The sequence below is a fragment of the Schistocerca nitens genome, chromosome 4 (assembly GCF_023898315.1).
Source record: "Schistocerca nitens isolate TAMUIC-IGC-003100 chromosome 4, iqSchNite1.1, whole genome shotgun sequence".
NCBI classification, from domain to species: Eukaryota; Metazoa; Arthropoda; class Insecta; order Orthoptera; family Acrididae; genus Schistocerca; species Schistocerca nitens.
The window spans coordinates 890,743,531-890,765,583 of NC_064617.1; the positions used below are offsets into that span (position 1 = coordinate 890,743,531).

Sequence of the window (22,053 nt, forward strand, 5' to 3'; positions counted from 1 at the left end):
TTTTTTAATTTGAAAGATAATTGAATTATGATTACAATGGTCTCCTCTGTTTGGACATATCTGTTAAAGTTCTTTTACAGCCATCTTTTGAATTTTTGTTTATAATTTACAGTCCCCACCCCCAATTAATGCCAGTCCAGAAAAGTTAGATTTTATCTGTTGATTAGTACCATGTAATATTATATTCTCTGTAAACAAGAACTTCCACTTTTACTTTGGACAGGTTTTATTTTAAAAAATCATTTTTTTAACTTTCATGGGTAATGTATGTCTTCACATAAGTTGTTTCTTAGTAATTTCTTTGTTACAATGTTTATTTCTATTGTCTTCATTGCAGTTATTTCTTATCACTTTCTGCGTTGCAGTTATTTCTTACACTTTGTTATAGTTTCTTGTCAGTTTCTTTGTCGTGGCTGTTCATTGCAGGTTTCTGTATTGTAGTTGTTCAGTGCTAATTTGTTTACTGAACAGGCTTCTAAGAAATCTGAGACCATCCTGTGAGTTCTGTGTTTTCATGAGGAATTTCCAGTTGACACAGTTGCAGTGTATTCTGCAAAAAGAACTGTTTGAAATGTCTTCTGACTACGGCCACAGGAGACTATTTGCATATCCATAAATGAGTGAAATGAGTGATAAGTAAGACAAACAAAAAAACAGACTTTGTTCAGGTTGGGAATAAGTGTTCTCATTTGAAGACTCTGTTTCAAAGTTAAGATTTTTCCAGTGATGACTTTTTGTGTTCTAAATGTTTTGACAGAATAACAACAATGATACTATCTGAACAAGTGAAGCCTCCCATGGTGTAGATGATGCAGATTTTGCATCAATAGAGGAAGAATTAAATACCCTGAATCAGTGAACTACAAAGGTAGGTGTTAGTCCTGTTAAGAAACTGTGGTCAGTGAGGTCTAGTCATAAGCTCTATGCATAAAGAAAGTGCAGAGCAATTACTAAAGCTATGGATGAATACACTACAGCACAACTGACCACACTCTTCAAAGTAGAAATTCCATCTTCAGAAGAAAATGAACCAAAACACTCTTGCACCTATCACCAGGAATTTTTCACAAATATCAATTCAGCTTTTGAATATTGTGCACCCTAAAGTGAAAAGCTGCAAGTTTGAACTATCATTCCAGAGACATTTTCAAAGAAAACACTTTTGTACCATGTTCCATTAGTATCAAAGTACATGTAGACAAATCAAGAAATGTGAGATCTGTAAAAGAAGTCTTTGGAAGACCAGGTCCCTATTATTGTCATCCTGTAGAACCAGCTCAAGTTCAAATAGTGCAGACGTTTTATCTGGAAGATAAATGGGACTGTTCTCGTCAGAGTGCCAACAAAAAAGACCCTATAACTGTAACAGTTGAAGGTCAAAACATTGTGAAAGTGAAGAGGTACATGTGTTGTTGTTGTGGTCTTCAGTCCTGAGACTGGTTTGATGCAGCTCTCCATGCTACTCTATTCTGTGCAAGCTTCTTCATCTCCCAGTACCTACTGCAACCTACATCCTTCTGAATCTGCTTAGTGTATGCATCTCTTGGTCTCCCCCTACGATTTTTACCCTCCACGCTGCCCTCCAATACTAAATTGGTGATCCCTTGATGCCTCAGAACATGTCCTACCAACCGATCCCTTCTTCTGGTCAAGTTGCGCCACAAACTCCTCTTCTCCCCAATCCTATTCAGTACCTCCTCATTAGTTATGTGATCTACCCATCTAATCTTCAGCATTCTTCTGTAGCACCACATTTCGAAAGCTTCTATTCTCTTCTTGTCCAAACTGGTTATCGTCCATGTTTCACTTCCATACATGGCTACACTCCATACAAATACTTTCAGAAATGACTTCCTGACACTTAAATCTATACTTGATGTTAACAAATTTCTCTTCTTCAGAAACGCTTTCCTTGCCATTGCCAGTCTACATTTTATATCCTCTCTACTTCGACCATCATCAGTTATTTTGCTCCCCAAATAGAAAAACTCCTTGACTACTTTAAGTGTCTCATTTCCTAATCTAATACCCTCAACATCACCCGACTTAATTCGACTACATTCCATTATCCTCGTTTTGCTTTTGTTGATGTTCATCTTATATCCTCCCTTCAAGACACCATACATTCCGTTCAACTGCTCTTCCAAGTCCTGGAGCACATGACACATAACATCTTGGTTGGATGTGTGAAGTCGTTAGTAGTCTGTGATGTAAAGCAAGAGACTTGTTTGTTTCAAGAGTATGGTGACTGCCCTGGAAAAGGAGGTCTGTCTTTACAGACACTTGGCCTGGAAGACATAGCAGATAACTCTTCAGAAATTACATACGTGACATGGGAGGAAAATAAACTAATCAAGAAAACTGTTGCCTTTGACAGTTTCACTGATCAACTTGGTAAATGGTCAGTGAAAGCAGTAACACACCAGCATCTGAAAAAACTGCAACAGCGACACATTGCAGAAGTGAAAGGGTGTGTACAGGCTGAAGAACTATGTTTCGTGCTTCACTGTGATTTTGCTGAGAACTGGTCTGTAATTCTCCCACAAGAAGTACAAGGGTATCATTGGAGTAATGAACAGGTTTCAATTTTTACAGGAGTAACATATTTTCAAAACAAGACCACAAGTGTAGCAGTTATAAGTGATGACACAGGACATGACTCAGCACACACTTTGCTAGTGATGCGCAAAATTCTTCAACTGCAAACAGGGGCAGAGAAGATCATCATTATTTCTGATGGTGCTCCTAGTCATTTTAAAAATCGTTACCAGCTGTTTGAATTGAGTAAGTCGCTTGTGCCAACTGACTAGGAATAGGGTGCTACTGGTCACGGGAAGGGTCCCTGTGATGGTGTAGTGCACCTGCTGAAGCACCATGCTACAAAACTTAATCTTTCCAGACCACATACAACTGTGATTCAGAATGCTGAGGATTTTACAAGAGTCTGTGATGTTCACCTGCTTTATTTCATTGTTGATTGTCCTTGGTGTTGAAGAAAAAGCGTTGTGATACTGGCTGAAAAATGGAGGGTGTAAGTTCAACACTGACTACTTTAAATGACATAGCCGACAGGTGCACATTTGTGTTTCACAGTTCTTTACTTTCACTGTCCCCCCTCCCCACAATAATACACAGTTACTTGGCCAGTTCACTAATTTTTAACTTTCGATAAGCCTCATTAATAGGTTGCAGGCAATAATCCACATACTGCTACAATAGTTTACTGTTGAACATCTATGAGCAGTAAAAACCTAACCACACATTTCACAGTCTTTTCAAATAAGTTGAACAGACATTGTCATTGCTTTAACACATCGCCTATTGGTGTAAAACTTATTTCAAAGTTAAGTTGATTCACTGTTGTTAATCGAACAAACATGGGTTCTGCGTCTGAAACTCGGGCGTGGACTGACTGTCTCGGGACCAAAAATCGGGCCCTATCACAATAATAGGTGCTGAAACTACACACTGTTGGATGTTTAATTTACAGAAATTACAATTAAAACTTAGCTCATTCTATTAACTGAATACATCGAAAACTTCCTTCTTTTTAACAGTTTCTTCTACTCAAAAGTTAAGCAGAATGATTTGTTTAAATTGTGAAATTAACAAATATCATTACACAAACAGTACTTCTGACAAAACTGTTAATTAGTTTGGAATTAATTAAAGGCTAGCTTTGCGAACATGTTTTCAAATAGAGCCAATTAGATCCTCCAAATGTTTACAATTAGTTCAGTTTATATTTGTTTATAAGTCAACAATAGAATTTAAGTTACGAAACAATTACTGAATTCACCCTATGGCAAAACAAACTAACTAGGCATAGTCAAAATAAATTAGAAAATCAATTAAATACAAAATTAGATCTGGTGGTATATTCTTTATGACTAAGGGCCAACCTATTTCTTTTATAAAAATGCAGATTATACTCACATATGTTAATGATAATTAGTTAGGCATTAAAAAAATCTTACATGTCCACAGCCCTCATTCTTTTGTCCAAAGAGGAAATTAAAGAAGTCTGAGAGCAGAAAAAAGAAGAATGGTCCAAACAAACTACTCCTGTGAAAGGAATTCAGAAGATAATATTCAGATTCACAACCTGACAAAGGGGATGTTTGTAGTGTGTTTATGACTGTGACTGGTGGATTGCAGAAATTATAGACACTAGTTATGAGTTAAACAAAATTGTAGTGAACTTTATGCTACCATATGGACCAGCTGCTGGATATAGGTTTCCAGCTGAAGGACAGCAACAATGCCATCAGTGCTTACTTCCTGTTCACAATGTTTTGAAGACTGTAAGTGCTCCAGTTCCTATTGGTTCAACAGGAAGGCATCACTCCATATAAAAGGAAGATACTGAAGCAGTGAAACACATTTTTATTTCATTGACTGGCTCATTTCAGTACAAAACAGAGTGCACGGAAGTTGTACCTTTCATGTACATTTTGGAACCATTTAAAATGTTTGAAACATGAGTCTCTTACTCATTTTTCAAAACTGAAATTATGTTAAATAAGACTAGGTTTTTATGAGCCTGTTATGTGATAATGTGGTAATAAAACAGATTTTATGTATGGCAAAAAATTTCAATTGTTTTTTCAGGGAGTGTAGGATTATATGGTACTAATAGGTAGGGAAAAAAAAATTAAAATTTTATGGACTGGCATTTTTGAAAAAAAATTTCCATAAATTCTAAAAAAAGTTCAGAACGCTATAGTAAAAGAACATTGACACATAAGTCCAAATGGAGGATTTCTTTGTAATCATAAAGCAATCATCTTTCAAATAAAAAAGCCAGCAAAATTTTTTCCAAAATTCGCTTCTTCAAAATGGTATACGCAGAGTCATCTTTGGAGAGTTGTATCTTGAGAGCAGAAATTTTTTTGGAGAAAACAAAAAAAATGTGTGTTCCTTACTTAGTCCTTCATTTTAACATATGCTAAATTCAATAACATCCTAGACTATGAAGGTAAGATATTTCCTGTCCTAGCTGAATTGATATGGACTACACCTTACGTAACAAAAAACAAAATGATCCTTAACCGAATCCTGCATCTTCGTAGATGGACAGTGACAACGTACCTCATGGCGCTCTTCTAACTGTGCAAGCTCTCTCAGCCTTTCTTTCTCTAACCGTGTTGGCAATTCCTTTATGACATCTGTCTGCAGGTGCACAATACGAGCCATCAACCCAAACATTGTTTCTGGGATAATGTGTAGCACACGACGAACGTATGACACCAGCTCACCAGAGTAATACTGTGAAACTGACACCATATCAGCACTGCGAGCTTGGTTGATTCGTAACAGAGGAATCTCCAATGCAGATGAAAGCTGGAACAAAAATTACATGACATGGAAAACAGAATAAGTTTGGCTATAAGTGGGGAAAGTTATATTTACTAAAAAAGTATACTAGATAGTAACACCAAGTAAAGGAGTGTGGTGGCGGCAATTTGTGGCATTGGTAATACTAGTAGTGGATAATAATTTAAGCTGGCAGACACGTAGAGTAGTAAATCCTTTCAACAAGAGACATGAGCGGGCACCCCGGGCAATATAAACTGCTGGGAGTAATATTGTCTTGCATGATCAGCAAATATCTACAGATTGGACCACAAAAGGAAGGAATATTATGGTTTGGCAGCCTGTAAATGACAAATTCATTGGACACAGAGAATTAGCCTGAATACAGGAAGAATATGGCGAAAAAAAGACCAAGCCCATTCCATTTAACATTTGAAAGCATTCACATGGATTTCTGCAATGTGTTATAAAACAAAACAATGCAAGATCACTTTCTACATAGTAGGCTAAACAGAGTACATCGTTTGGTAAATTGTTACGTCAATGTTCTGCCATATCTCAAACTGCAAAGGTATAGGATAGAAATATAAACCTCTACTTATGTTATTCTCAGCTAACACCTATAGGTATCCCCATTGATCACGTATAAATGAAAACTTTGTATGAGACTAACAGGGAAGGCACAAGTACAAAGTTTGATGACACTGATATTGTGTTCTGTTACAGAATGTATTGCTTTCACAGTCTGGAGGTCTGTGTTTGATTCCTATATTTCCGCTCCCGGGATTGGAATGACTCCTTACCCTCTCCCTTAAAACCCACATCCTTTTGTCTTTCCCTCTCCTTCCCTCTTTGCTGATGAGGCAACAGTTTGTTGCGAAAGCTTGAATTTTGTGTGTATGTTTGTGTGTCTGTCGACCTGCCAGCACTTGAAAGTGCTGGCAGGTCGACAGACACACAAACGAACACAAACATACACACAAAATTCAAGCTTTCGCAACAAACTGTTGCCTCATCAGGAAAGAGGGAAGGAGAGGGAAAGACGAAAGGATGCGGGTTTTAAGGGAGAAGGTAAGGAGTCATTCCAATCCCGGGAGCGGAAAGACTTACCTTAGGGGGAAAAAAGGACGGGTATACACTCGCACACACACACACACACACACACACATATCCATCCACACATATACAGACACAAGCAGACATCTCACAAGCAGATATATATATATATATATTTGTGTTTGTTTGTGTGTCTATCGACCTGCCAGCGCTTTTGTTTGGTAAGTCTCATCATCTTTCTTTTTAGATTATATATATATATATATATATATATATATATATATATATATATATATATATATATATATATATATTAGTCAATGGTATTTTGTTAAGAGGAAATGGAACATTTTGAGAGAGTCTTTGAATCCGCTGACACTTACATGGTGTTTTTCTGAATTTATTCCATGCACCTTCCAGAATCAATAATGAAGTTAATGTAACTAACTAACTATAGTTCAATTTCAGAAGTAAAACATGTTTGTTGTGCCAGATGTAGCTGATAACTGCTGCCGGATTGAAAGCAAGTAACTTAATGCAGATGAGTAGAATAGTCTGCTGCTTGACACAGTCATGTTGGTAAAATACCTGTGTACATGTAATGTTTCAAAGTGATATGTACTGGAACAAGCAGATAAGGATGGTAGTAGCTAAGCTGAATGATCAACTTTGGTTTATTGGCAGAATTTTAGGAAAGTGTAGCTCATCTACAAAGGAAACTGTACAGAACACTAGCGCTATTTGTTCTTGAGTACTGCTCATGTGTTTGGGCTACCCAACAGGTGGGTTTAAGGAAGACATCAAAGCAATTCAGAGGCATACTGCTATATTTGTTACTGGTAGGTTCAATCAACATGCGAATATTATGGAGATGCTTCACGAACTCAAATGGTAATCCCTGGAAGGAGGGCAATTTTCTTTTTGTGCTCCATCACATGCTTATACAAGTTGAGTATAAATGTAAATAAAGAACTTTCCAGTTGGCTCACAGTGATGGGAGAATGTGGCTGTGCTGGTTAGTCATGCGAGTCCTATCCCGTAGATCATACTAACAACAAATGTTATTGCTATAGGCAGATCATTTACAGGATTGTAAATGACTACTTACTTCCATTAAAAAAATTTTGTGGAACACTACCGAGAAGATTTAGAGAATGGGCATTTGAAGCTGACTAAAGAATGATTCTACTGCTGCCAGAATACATTTCACTTAAGGACCATGAAAATAAGAGGAATCAGGCCTCATATAAAGACATATAGATAGTTTTCTCCTGCTATACACACAAATGGAGCACGAAAGAAAATGAATAGTAGTGGCAAAAGATACCCTCTGTCATGCAACATATGGCGGCTTGCAGAATATATATGTAAACGTAGATTTTGCTGAGCACACCCTGTGTGATTGTGACACAATGCACACCGACCATATCGGAAATCACATCCAGATACACATCAGGGTCCATGTTGCATGTGAGGATGGCTTTAGTCCCTGGGGGAATATTAATGAAAAGATTGCTCAGAATAAGCTAGGAAGTAGTGCTATACAAGGCGTTGGAAGGAGGGAACTGTATGAAACTCCTAAAGAAAGCACTACTTAGCTGCATGGAGAGGTAAGAGATGTACTAACAATGTTTCTGAATGTGGTTAAAAAAAGAGATCACAAACTACGCCAACAAACATGCAATCCAAATTCTCTTTCCTTAGAGTGGTAGGAGTCTGACTGGAGAGCAAACTTTGGAGAACCAAACATCACGACTATCTCAGTTTGATTAAATACTACACAGGGCATAAACAGGGAAAACATGTAAAAAGACATGTTAAACAGTCACAGCTGAATAAAAATCATTCTCTGAATAAATTTAAAATTTGTCGATCCATTTCATCCACTGTAATGAATAACTTAAAAAAATATCCTAAAGCATTATGATATTGCTGAAATTACCTTGAGAAATGTTGCTCTCAGTTTTATCACAAGAGATGGATCCTTCTTAATTCCCTGTTGCATGTAAGAAGTATATGGGTCAATTATCTCCCACGCATAGCTGAGATCTCCTACAATTTGCAATGTGATTAGGACTTCCTCTTTTATGTTTCCTGTCCTCACCATCTGTATCAGGAAACGCCTTGTGTCTACAATGAACTGCTTTACCTGCATATTGGCCTCCAACTGATGAAATGCTGTAGAAAGACAATTGTTAATTTAGTTGTGATAACATTATAAACAATAAATGAACAGTGGCATAAAAAAGTATCCAAAAATACCAATGAAAAGTTTTTATTCACAACTTCCCTGCTTTCAAATGGGGAAAAGTGGGGGCGAATGATTCTGGTAGTACACTTCATACCCTCCACCACACACTTACACTCGTTGAGTACAAGTGTAGATAAAGAACTTTCCAGTTGACTCACAGTGATGGGAGAATGTAGCTGTGCTGGTAAGTCACTTGATTCCATATACCATAGATCATACTAACAACAAATGTTATTGCTACAGACAGATCATTTACAGGATATTTATTGATTCGTGTCAGAAGTACCAGGACACAGACTGTGCTGATTTAAAAATATACATATTTGTATACATGAGTAATTCAGAGACATATAAAGATAATAAATTGAACACATAGGGAAAAAAGAGAAAGAAATCAATATTTACATAATACACACAACAGCAAGAAATCAATATTTACATAAGACGCACAGGAGTAAGAAATCAATTTTTACATAATAGCCACATTTGCACTACTTGTGTCCAGTATTTGGCAACATTGACTGTGTTGCTATAAGTCAAGGCCAGTTCCAGTCCTGTACAAGAACATGGGCAGAAACGACACTTCAGGAGATGGCTTGTAGTTTGTTCATCTCCACACTAACACAATGTGTTTCCACATTGTGCAATGCACCACTTCTTCAAGTTGTCCTTCATTCTTGCAATGCTGGAGAGCAGTCTGTTCAAGGACTTCCATGTGCACCATCCTTCTTGGTGACCAGGTGGCAGAGTTTCTTCAATTACATCTCGCTCTGGATGGACAGGATGTCTTTTTTTCCACAGTTCAACCCTGGCTATACTTTGGTCTCTGTCAATTGGAACAGAAGACTGTAGAAAGTTCTTGCTGGACTTCAGTCGCGGTGGTGGTGGCTGATGTTCGTGCAAGGGGTTGGGCGGGTTATTGCAGACCTTTTGCCTCTCGCTGCTAGCAGCTATCTCGCATCTAATATTGGGTGGGGCTATACCTGTAAGTGTATACAGCTTCTGTATTGGTGTTGGCTTCAGACAGCCTGTGATCAGCCTGCAGGTTTCATTCAGGGCGGTGTCCACTTTTTTTGCATGTGCAACATTGTACCACACTGGAGCGACATATTCGGAAGCGGAGTAGCAGAGTGCCAGGACAGTTGTTCTTACTGTCTGGGGGTGGGCACCCTATCCAGAACCAGCCACGTTGCGCAGTAGACAATTTCGCGATGAAACCTTGCTTTAAGATTGGTGCAGTGTGCCTTGAAGGTCAGGGGGCGGTCCAGGGTAACACCAAGGTAAGCTGGAGCACTGCAGTGTCCCAATTCCTTTCCATTCCAGTCCACATGCAGCTGTCGAGAAGCTTCTCTGTTCTTCAGATGAAAAGCACATATTTTAGTTTTTGATGGATTTGACTTGAGATGATTTTCCTCATAATATTCTGAGAGAAATTTCAGAGCAGCAGTGAGATTTTCTTCTACTGTCTCAAAATTCTTACCTTGAGTTGTCAATGCCAGGTTGTCTGCAAATAGGACGGTTCTTGTGTGGAGAGGAAGTGGTTGGTCACTGGTGAAGATATTAAACAGAAGTGTAACTGACTACTTATTCCCATTTAAAAATTACTCATCTGAGACAGAGCATCTAAAGCAATGAATTTGTTCAGCAAAACCAAGCAATAAGAATAGTGTGTAAAGTAAATAACTGCATATACTGCAAATACTTTTTTTATGGATCTTTGAATTTTTAAGCTGAGTTTACACTGAGTTTGAAATACGTTTTGCAGCCATGTTTGCAACCTTGTTTGTGGGTACTACTGGTCTGAAGATTCGATGGGTAGATCACATAACTAATGTGGAGGTACTGAATAGAATTGGGGAGAAGAGGAGATGGTGGCACAACTTGACAAGAAGAAGGGACCAGTTGGTAGGACATGTTCTGAGGCATCAAGGGATCACAAATTTAGCATTGGAGGGCAGCGTCGAGGGTAAAAATCGTAGAGGGAGACCGAGAGATGAATACACTAAGCAGATTCAGAAGGATGTAGGTTGCAGTAGGTACAGGGAGATGAAGAAGCTTGCACAGGACAGGGTAGCATGGAGAGCTGCATCAAACCAGTCTCAGGACTGAAGACTACAACAACAAACAACAACAACACTGGTCTACCAATGTTTGCAATATGCTGCAAAAACAAAAATAGCAATTCGTGGCTTTACTGGTACAGATCAAAGCAAACATTGTTTCTGGCCTATTGCTTAACGTCACCATATGGTGCTAGTGTTTATTTATGTCACGACTAACTTCACGGGGACTTGCACCACAGCATAATAATTGTGGTGCCTCACAAAGTTTGACAAATTCAAAGCCCTATAGCCATGTCAAAATAACAGACGTTTGATATTATCACACACTACTGATGCAGAGGGAGTGCCTGTGGAAGAGGTGAGGTGCAAACTATTAGAAATTCTTATTAAAATAGGAATCCATACAGAAAATTGGTGCCGTACATGATGTCTGCAGCAATGGAGTAGGAACAACACTGAGGTCTCTGATAACACAGTATAAACAAATTTCTTCATGTACACTATAAGGTGGAAGTGAATGTATAAAAAGCACAGAGAAAGCATTAGCGAGTTTGGATCTAGCGTGGCGATCTATAGCAATACAGGTTTCCCATCACGTTTGTTAGAACTGACTATGACATTAATGCAGAAGAGGTAGTAGATGCTGTTAAAATAGAGCATTTGATTGTATATGATACAATATAAGTATTCAACATACAGTAAAAGATACTTCAGTGTTATTTCCATAATTGAATTGCCTCTGCATAATCCTTTCACCAATGTTTCACAAGCTGCAGGATCTATTTGAGATACGGCTGGTGTTGGTGGTGGTGGTGGTGGTGGTGGTGGTGGTGGGGTGGGAGGGTGGCATCCTAGTGCAGTTACGGAAAGTAGTGCCGCCTTCCACATTCAGGTCACGCAGCATATCATTCCCTCCTTGTCTGCTATAGTATGTTTCTGTCCACACATGTCATTAACTCATTCTCTTGTCAAGAAATGGCATAGTACACAATGTGAAATGTTTGCTGCCAGCTTCAGTGTTGCAGACAATGTGAACACATACACAGAAGTGTTTGACATTTTTGTGGACAAGGACATGAACAACAAACATAGTTGCAAACATGTTGCAGACTTTGAAACTTCCTGGCACATTAAAACTGTGTGCGGACCAAGACTCGAACTCGGGACCTTTGCCTTTTGCGGGCAAGTGCTCTACCACTGAGCTACCCAAGCACGACTTACGTCCCGTCCTCACAGCTTTACTTCTGCCAGTACCTCATCTCCTACCTTCCAAACTTTACAGAAGCTCTCCTGCGAACCTTGCAGAACTAGCACTCCTGAAAGAAAGGATATTACGGAGACATGGCTTAGCCACAGCCTGGGGGATGTTTCCAGAATGAGATTTTCACTCTGCAGCGGAGTGTGCGCTGATATGAAACCTCCTGGCAGATTAAAACTGTGTGCCGGACCGAGACTCGAACTCGGGACCTTTGCCTTTCACGGGCAAGTGCGAGCACTGGAAACATTCCCCAGGCTGTGGCTAAGCCATGTCTCCGCAATATCCCTTCTTTCAGGAGTGCTAGTTCTGCAAGTTTCGCAGGAGAGCTTCTGTAAAGTTTGGAAAGTAGGAGACGAGATACTGGCAGAAGCAAAGCTGTGAGGACAGGGCGTGAGTCGTGCTTGGGTAGCTCAGTTGGTAGAGATTCTTGTACGCAGAAGGCAAATGTCCCGAGTTTGAGTCTCGGTCCGGCACACAGTTTTAATCTGCCAGGAAGTTTCATATCAGTGTACACTCCGCTGCAGAGTGAAAATCTCATTCTGTTGCAGACTGTTCAGAACAATGTTGGAAACAACACATGTTTTTAAACTCAGTATAAATTAGGCTTTACACTCACTTCCCAGCACTTTTACTACTTAATGCCTATTGTTGTTGACAGCAAAAATCAGTATCAGATGAACAGTGATATACAAAGCCAAAATACAAGACACACTATGAGCAACTCTTTCTACAGATTATCTGATTATCTATATACAAAGGACAGAATGTTATGTTAGCTACATGCCAATGCCAGTAGCAGTGTTTGGTGCAAAGCTATGTGACAAACAGTGATATACTGTAAACAGGACTAAGTATTTATAGATTAAGGTATTGTTGCTGCCGCAGCTGCTGTTTTATTCAGTTTGGTCCAGCTCTCCATGTTAGTCCATCATGTGCAAGCATTTTCACCCCTCCATAAACTACTGTAACCTACATCTATTTGAACCTGCTAACTGCATTCAAATCTCAGTCTCCCTCCACAATTTTTACTACACACACTTCCATCCAATACCAAACTGACATTCCTCGATGCCACAGAATGTGTCCTATCAAAAAATCCCTTCTTTTAGTCAAGATGTGTCATAAATTTCTTTTCTCCCCAATCCAGTTCAGTATCTCCTCATTAGTTACATGACCTATTCACCTAGTCTTCAGCATTCTTCTATAGCATCACATTTCAAAAGCATCTATTCTCTTCTTGTCTGAATTGCTTATCATCCAGGTTTCACTTCCATACAAAGCTACAACCCAGAACAATACCTTCAGAAAACACTTCCTAACACTTAAAATTGATATTAGATGTCAACAAATTCCTCTTTTTCAGAAATGCTTTTCTTGGTACTATGACAGCCTTCATTTTATATCCTCTCTGCTTCAACCATCATCAGTTATTTTACTGGCCAAATAGCAAAACTCATCTACTATTTTTAGTTTCACGTTTTATAATCTAATTCCCTAAGCATCGCCTAAATTAATTTGATTATACTCAATTATCCCTTGTTTTACTTTTGTTGATGTTCATCTTATAACGCCTTTTCAAGATACTATCCATTCTGTTTATCTGTTCTTCCAAATCCATTACTGTCTCTGGCAGAATTACAATGTCTTTCACTAAAAGCGAAGTTTTTACTTCTTCTCCCTGGAATCTAATTCCATTTCCAAATTTATTCTTGGTTTCTTTTACTGCTTGCTCATTGTACAGACTAAATAACATTGAGGATGGATTATAATCCCATCACACTCCCTTCTAAACTATGGCTTCCTTGTTATGTCCTTCGACTCTTACAGCTGCAGCCTGGTTTCTGTAAGAGTTGTACACAAACATTTGTTCCCTGTATTTTATCCCTGCTGCCTTCAAAATATTGAAGAGTCTAGTGAAGTCAACACTGTCAAAAGATTTCTCAAAAATCTACAAATGCTATGCACACAGGTTTGCCTTTCATCAAGTTATTTTCTACGATAACTCACAGGGTCAGTATTACCTCACGTGTTCTTAATTTTCTCCAGAACCCAAACTAATCTTCCCTGAGATCAGCTTCTACCAGTTTTTTCCATTCTTCTGTAAATATTTTGCAATCAACTGACGGTTCAGTCATATTCACACCTGTCAGCACTTTATTTTGAATTAGAACTATTACATTTTTCCAGAATGTCTGAGTTTTTTTAGCCTGTATCATATATCTTGCACACCAGATGGAATAATTTTGTCAAGCTTTCTTGTAATATGGATCCACAGCTTCCATACATATATTAAATCTGACAGAGCATGTATAGCACAAATGCCGTATCGCAACAGTGAAATACAAATGACACCATATTTGCTTTCAGCTGTTACTGTTTTTATTTCACTATGGTTCTCATGCTGAAAAGTCTCAAGAACCAAAAATAAATACAAGTGGGCAAGCATATCAAAAATGAACAAAGAAATTTCATGTAACAAAAGCCATTTGAAAAGGAACTTAATTGAAAAAATTCAAGTACATTAAGAAATAAGTTAAGAGAAGTTGAATGGCCACACAACAGCTATATTTTGAGTAAAAGTAACTTTAACAATTTTTTAGTAGCTTTCTTGAAATATTTAATGTAACTTTTCCACTTAGAACCACATGTAATGAAACTATTAATAAACTTAAATGGATAGCTCAGGCTATAAAAATTTCTAGTGCCAGGAAGAGAAAACTCCACAATGAGCTGAAATATAATAAAGACAGACATTTTACTTAGTATGTACGTCATTATAAAGCTATATTTAAAAAGTTGTGAAGGCAGCCAAACAAATGGCAAACAAAGTTAATTGTAGAACATAAAAGTAAAACAAAAGCAGTGTGGTCTGTTGTCAAATCTGAGTTAGGTGTTAAGAGTTAATAGTATGGAAACATCTAAGATTAAAGTAGATGATAGCTTTATCGTAAACCCAGCTAAAATATCAGAGTCTTTGAAATGAATTCTTCATAAATGTGAAAAAGACAGAGATACTGATGTAGCACAGTATCAAAGTAAAGTAAATTCCTTTGTACTCCACCAAGAAGCTGGGTATCTTACAGATTTTTAAAAAGTCACAATAAAGGATGTGGAAAATGTTATATCATCATTACAAAATAAAAACTCCGTTGGGTGGGATCGGATACCCACAAAAGTGATTAAAACGGTGTGTTGAAGAAAGGGTAGACGGGAGACATGGGAAACGATTGCCCTGTTTCTATTATTCCAGTCCTGTCAAAAGTGTTAGAGAAAGTTGCTTGAAACTAGATCAAAAACTTTATTGGAAAAAATGATATTATTATAAATAACCAAGCTGGATTCCAACCAGGAAAAAACACTCTGGATGCAGTGAATAACTTTACTGAAAAGATATGCAAATCACTGGATCAGAGGAGTAAAGTTGCAGGTATCTTCTGTGATCTCACAAAAGCATTTGACTCCGTGAACTACGACTTGCTTATCTACAAATTAGACAAATACGGGATTAAGGACAAAGCTCTAAATAGGCTCACATCATACTTACACAACAGAAAACAAAGGGTAACTATCACTGCAGATGCAGTGAATTATTATTCTAAATGGAGTACATTATCACAAGGCTCCATTTTGGAGCCAGTCCTGTTCCCATTCTACGTAAATGACTTACCCATAAATATAAATTCTGCGTCAGTTCTGTTTGCAGACAATACTTCAATTTTAATTGAAGAGGCTGATGCATAAAAAAATTTCGAGCTCCATTGTAAGCACACTGGATACCTTAGACAACTGGTTCCAGTTAAATGGGTTGAACTGAACGTTTGACATAGAAAGGATGGCAACTGGCAAAATGTTGACACACTTACCATGTCCAATGCTCCTTCCCACACAGCCTCGGCATCCGAGGCAAACATATTTGTTCGGCTGCAGACTCTTTACAGCAATACACCAACATTCTCACCTCAGCTTTCACTGCATGTAACTACCTCACCAGCATAGTTAAAAAGCAGATTTCCCGAGCCATCACACCCAACTCTGGTACTGCTGATCCCTTCACAAAACAGATTCAGAGCACACCATTGGTGACTCACTATCCTGGTCTGGAATGTGTTAACTAGTTACTTCAACAGGGCCATGACTTCCTAAAATCATGCCCTGAAATGAGGTCCATCCTGCCTGAAATTTTGCCCACCACACCTAGAATAGCTTTCTGTTGCCCTCCCAATCTCCGCAATATTCTAATCAGACCCTATGCTCCTTCTGCACCCGTCTCCGTACCCTATGGCTCCTACCTTTGTAATGTCCTCGCTGCAAGACTTGCCCTATGCACTCTCCTACCATCAACTATAATAGCCCTGTTAACTGGCAAAGCATACACTATCAAAGGGAGAGCCACCTGCAAAACGACATGTCATGTACCAGCTATTATGTAAACACCATTCAGCTTTCTAGATCGGCATGACTACCATCAAATTATCTATGAGGATGAATGGGCACAGGCAGAGGGTATATACTGGCAACTCACAATATCCTGTTGCAGAGCATGCTCTACAACATGACATTCGTGACCTCAGCGCCTGTTTCACCACATAAACCATCAGGATTCTTCCCCTGACACCAGTTTCTCAGAACTCCGCAGGTGGGAACTAGTACTACAACATGTCCTTTGTTCTCGCCACCCAACTGGCCTTAATTTATGTTAATTTCTTCCGTCTCAGCTTTTCTTCACTGTAACTACTCTTTGATTCACTTCGTTTTAGTTTTCTACATTCTTCATTGTCTTTCCCATCTAACTTTCACCGCTCCCTCCCACCTCTATTACGTACATTGCTCTTGAGCTTCTCACTCTTATTAACTCATGCACGATGTTTTAGTAGTAATCTCTGTCTTGCATATTACTCTGTCTTCCACCTTTAAGATCTCAGGTTTTCAATTTTGTCTGATGCAGTCCCCAACAATCAGTCTTTTCTTCTCATCCTGTACAGTAAGAGTCTCCCCTGATCCGCAGTTCTCGTTGACTTTCCCAAAATCTACCCCTTTTCCTAGACCTCTCCAGTCCTTTTCCTTCACCCTTCTGCCTTCCCCTTCATCCCTTTTGCCTTAAGAAGGAGCTACTGGCTCCAAAAGCTTGCCAATCACAACAGTCTTTTATGTGTGTGTTCTGCCATGAGTAGATTTTTTATTTATCCAATTAAATACACTAAATATTGCATCTCTCAAGAAAGCTATCCTGAATACAATAACTTGTTGACAGTTATAACAGCATGAGTGCATTAACATGCATTCAGTACACCATTATCCTGTGGTAAGTAAAGAACCCAGTCTGAAATACCAGCTTTACGTAACCACTCTGAATACCAACAACGATATTTAGATCTTCTTAATTTCCGAATTTCAAAAGACAAATTGAAGAAAGTGATGCATTATACACATCTCTATTAGTATGTCTTTCTTCTATCCATACATGTTTGAATTCTTTAACTCAGTGTTTTTTTTAATTCTTGCTGAAATGATTTGGTACATGATAGCAACTTGTGGAGGATCATATGAATTTAACTTTAAGCAATTACTACAAAGGGTGTTTCATAATGCTTTTACAAAATTTCGGGACAGGTGCCTTAAAACAAAATAAGGAAAAAAGTCCAGTAAGATGTGTTTCACAGTAACTTACAGTACAAGAGATGTGTTTCACAGTGCCGAAGATGGACAAATCGACCAACACTCATCATGCCCGGAAATGAGGAATATCCTCCCCACCACTTCCACACTGGTATTACACCACCCACTGACCCTATGCAATATCCTTGTATACCCCAACTCCACCCCTCACCCCATGCCCTCTCCTCACGGCTCATACCTCTGCAATAGAACTGTAGTCAACATGGTGCAAGAAGATCCTTGAAAGCTCTCAGCACTGTTACCAGCTTTCAACTTCAAAAAGTTAACAGCTGCAGGTGAAAACAGTAGCCACCTACATAGTTGTGCAAATAATGAGGCACTACCATAGAGATGTTCACAAAATTGCATTGGGTTATTAGCAGAGGTGGGGCCTTGAAGCTGTTGCAACCAGCCCGCTGAATCTGTCAGGGATCAACTCATGCTGACTCAATTACAGATGCAAAACCTGTCCTATACTTACTCCTATTCCCATTACCACCTACTCCAGTCCATCACAGAAATCTCCTACCCCATCAAAGACAAGGCTACCTGTAGGAGCAACAAACTAAGCTGCAATCACTGTGCCACCATATATGTCATGACAATTAACAAATTTTCTGTTTGCATTAGTAGCCACCTCCAAACAGTGGCTAAGAGACATTTAGACCACCCAGTTGCGAAACATGTTGCCCAGCGCAATGTGCTTCATTTTAATGATTGCTTCACAACCTGTGTCATCTGGTTTCCTCCAAGCAACCCCAGGTTTTCTGAATTGCACTGGTGATACTTCTCCACACAGCATATCCTTTGTTCCTGTAATACTCCCCCCCCCCCCAGCCTTAAACATTCGCTAGTTCCTGTGCTCCATGTACTACAGGCAACACAGCATCTTCCCCCACCCCTACACTGCTATCCCTCCCCGTTTTCCATCCCATGTGTCACCATAACCCTCATAACCTAGGAAAGCAAATTGCTGCATGTGATGAGTAGCGGCCTGTCCTCTTCATATTGTTGTTAAACATTAGGAAACACTTTTTCTAAGAGCAATCTGTACTTAAAAAACTGAGATACAGTTGATAATTTTTTCTTCTATCCTGAATACATCTACATTTAGCTGTTACCTTGAACTTCATCAAGTGCTTGTATGAGACGAGCGATTTTTCTTCCAGAGGCTGCAGCATCGTCATGTTTCAAGGAATCAATTTGTTTGGCCATTGCAGAAAACCACATCTTCAAATTATCTGTTGAAAAATAAATTACCAAAATTCAATTTCTCGAGACTTATTTGGAATGCATAGTGTCAAGAGCTTTAAATTCAAAATACCATTTTTCTCCACTCTAGTGAGTGGCTTAGTTCCAGAAAATACTTCTGATAACTCTTGCATCCTTTCTCTTCCTTCCATTTTGTAGTTATCCCACTTATTGTGTTTCTCTAACAGTAACTGAAAAAGAGATGACTTTCAATAGCATATTAATATTCATCAAGTTACAACAGAAGCATAGCAATAACATGATGAAACAAACTTTTCATTTAGATATTATAACAAATTAAGTAGAATTCTACATACATGCTTAAAAAGATCCTTTATTTTTAGTTCAAACTCAGCTGTGTTTAAAAGCAGTTCAAACACCTGAAGAGGAGTGTATTTTGCATCATTTATGACTTGATCACGTATCTGTTTACACCGTTTATTTCCATCCCATGCTGAAAAGTAATTAGTGTACATTGTTAGTTGAATGCAGAGAAATAAACAGCACTTTCTTCACAGTACCCAATAAAATACATCATATCTCCACATGCAAAAGCATTTCAAGTCCCTACCTCATCTCTAATCTTTTGTTGAGTGCTGTGCGTTATCCTTACAACACTTCCATCAAATTCACCCATACACACAAATTAAATAACTGACATTTTATTTGAATGTGTTCAAAAGATGAAAAAATAAGGAGAGTGTTGTATGCTCCAGAAGACAGACAGGCAGACAAAGAGAGAGAGATTAATGGGAAAACCAAACAGTGTGTGTGTGTGTGTGTGTGTGTGTGTGTGTGTGTGTGTGTGTGTCTAGGAAATAAACTACTGATTGCTACTGAAGATTAATTGCCACATCAAGCCTAAATAATCGACGGACTATGGCAATACTCATTATACTGGCTGCCAGGTCTGGCTCATTTAGTCAAACTTCACTAGGGAACAGCGAAACTAGTGGCTCAACTTCCCTTTCATAGCAACAGTTATGCCACAGCTGCTGTCCAGGTAGCACCGTAAGAAGCAACAACTACAAAACAGGTGTTTATAGTAGACAGGATTTATGTGGCACCACTGCACTTAATTCATGCAGCTGCTGGCAGAGCTTTGTAACTCAGTTGCTACCAGTCATTGCAGGGGAAAACTGATATGAAAGTAGAGATGTTGGAGGAAGTCGGTATCATAAGCATCTTCGAGTTTGACTGCCTGAGCAGCACACGTGGGCCCCTTACCACTGCCTATAAATTCAACAGAAAATATATGGACCTTAGTGAAAGGAAAGAGCACATCAGCAAATTGTACATTTAGAATTAAAGAACTGTAGCATTTACCTGAGGAAGTCATTTTTGGTATTTTTGGAAAATTGGTTTAAGTGCACATGCCACATCAAAAATTTACTACAAAATTTCACTGAAAGCATTATCACTGTTTCAAATCATTCCTTGGGTATTTAGTTTTCAGATGCACCTATTTCTCAAGAATGGGAGTACTAACAACTATAAATTACATTACATGATACATATATTGTTCTTTTTCTTTCCCACAGTTATCATCACAGTTCCCTCTCTCCATTCCCTTAATTGTCATCCTTCGATTACCTCTCCCCTTACAAAAATTTATTAATACGGTGCAGAATAGCTAACAGGCATGCAGTACATGTGATGGCATATTGTGGGGGGCAGTAATTATTATTATTATTATTTTTTTTTAAAAAATAGAGAAGTTAAAACTAACACAAAGAGCTAAAAGTGTATAAATTTTGAAAACAAAACTACTGTTACATCTCAGTGTCACCTTCTAGTGCCTGTTTGTAAAATTTAAAAGGTCATCCCTTTATGAACAGCTTAGTTAAAAGATTATCATAGCCCAGAAGGCCACAAAATACATTACAACTGTAACAAGTATATACACCTGCTAACTCCACAGATAGCGAAAACATTGGGAAAAAGGTTTGATGACAAAATAAGTTATTCAGAATGTTAAGCAGCATGGAAATTTAACTGTGGTGGGGGACTGGAATCCAATAGTAGGAAAAGGAAGAAAAAGAAAAATAGTAGGAGAACACGGACTGGGGAAAAGCAATGAAATGGGAAGTCACCTAATAGAATTTTGCACAAATTACATTTAAGTATTGCAACACTGTTTAAGAACAATGAAAGATGGTTGTATGTTTGGAAGACACATGGAAACTTTGGAAAGCTTCAGATAAATCACATAATTGTACGACTTCACTTTCCAAACAAGATTTTAGACCACAAAACATTCCCAAGGCCAAATGTGGATTTTGAGACTGACGGGAAGTATAAAATGGCAAACCAGGAATGGCTTAAGACGAAATGCAAAACTGTAAAAGCACACGTGACTATGGGAAAGATAGATGCTACGAATGGGAAAATTAAAGAAACGTTTGGCAAAACCAGAATGAATTTCAAGAGTTCAGATGGCAAACCACTACTAGGCAAAAAAAGAGAAGATTAAAAGGTGGAAGGAAAATATGGAAAGGCTATAAAATGGAAAAAAAAAAACTTGAAGACACTTTTATGGAAAGGGGAGAGTTGAATCCTTGAACCTATTCTCAATGAAAATATAACAAATTTTCTTGAGACCAAGAAACTTATGTCCATGAATTACCATAGTTTCAGAACGCATCACTTAGGTGAAAATCAGCTAGTCCCTTTCTCACATGATATACTGCTAATTATGGATTAAGGGCAACAGGCAGATTCCATATTTCTGGATTTCTGGAAAGCATTTGGCATGGTACCCCATTGCAGGCTGTTAACGAAGGTGTGAGCATATGAAATAGGTTCACAGATATGTGAGTGGCTCGAAGATTCCCTAAATGCTATAGAGCCCAGCCTTTTGTCCCCAATGGTGAGTGTTCATCAGAGACAAGAGTATCATCAGGAGTGCTCCAGGGAAGTGTGATAGGATGCTATTATTCTATATGTACATAAATGATTTGGCAGACAGGGTGACCAGCAATCTGCAGTTGGTTGCTGATGATGCTGGGGTGCACGGCAAGGTCTTGAAGTTTAGTGATTGTAGGAGGCTACAGATACAAGATAACTTAGACAAAATATATAGTTGGTGTGATGAATAGCAGCTAGCTGTAAATGTAGAAAAAAGGAAGATGATGTGGATGATTAGGAAAAATGTTTGGATACAGCATTAGTGGTGTTCTGCCTGACACAGTGATATTGTTCAA

General features: G+C 38.5%; 1 protein-coding gene across 7 annotated transcripts in view; it reads right to left on the minus strand.

Annotated features, from left to right (window-relative positions):
- The window catches only part of LOC126253432 (WASH complex subunit 5-like), a 183,143-nt gene that overhangs the window by 79,596 nt on the left and 81,494 nt on the right, over nucleotides 1–22,053 (minus strand). For all 7 annotated transcript variants that reach the window (XM_049954772.1, XM_049954770.1, XM_049954771.1 and 4 more), the window contains 5 exons: nucleotides 19,168–19,304; nucleotides 18,924–19,041; nucleotides 18,721–18,840; nucleotides 8,315–8,550; nucleotides 5,092–5,343 (listed from right to left, as the gene is read on the minus strand). In XM_049954772.1, the coding sequence (XP_049810729.1) occupies nucleotides 5,092–5,343; nucleotides 8,315–8,550; nucleotides 18,721–18,840; nucleotides 18,924–19,041; nucleotides 19,168–19,304 (863 nt within the window). The remainder of the gene's footprint in view (nucleotides 1–5,091; nucleotides 5,344–8,314; nucleotides 8,551–18,720; nucleotides 18,841–18,923; nucleotides 19,042–19,167; nucleotides 19,305–22,053) is intronic.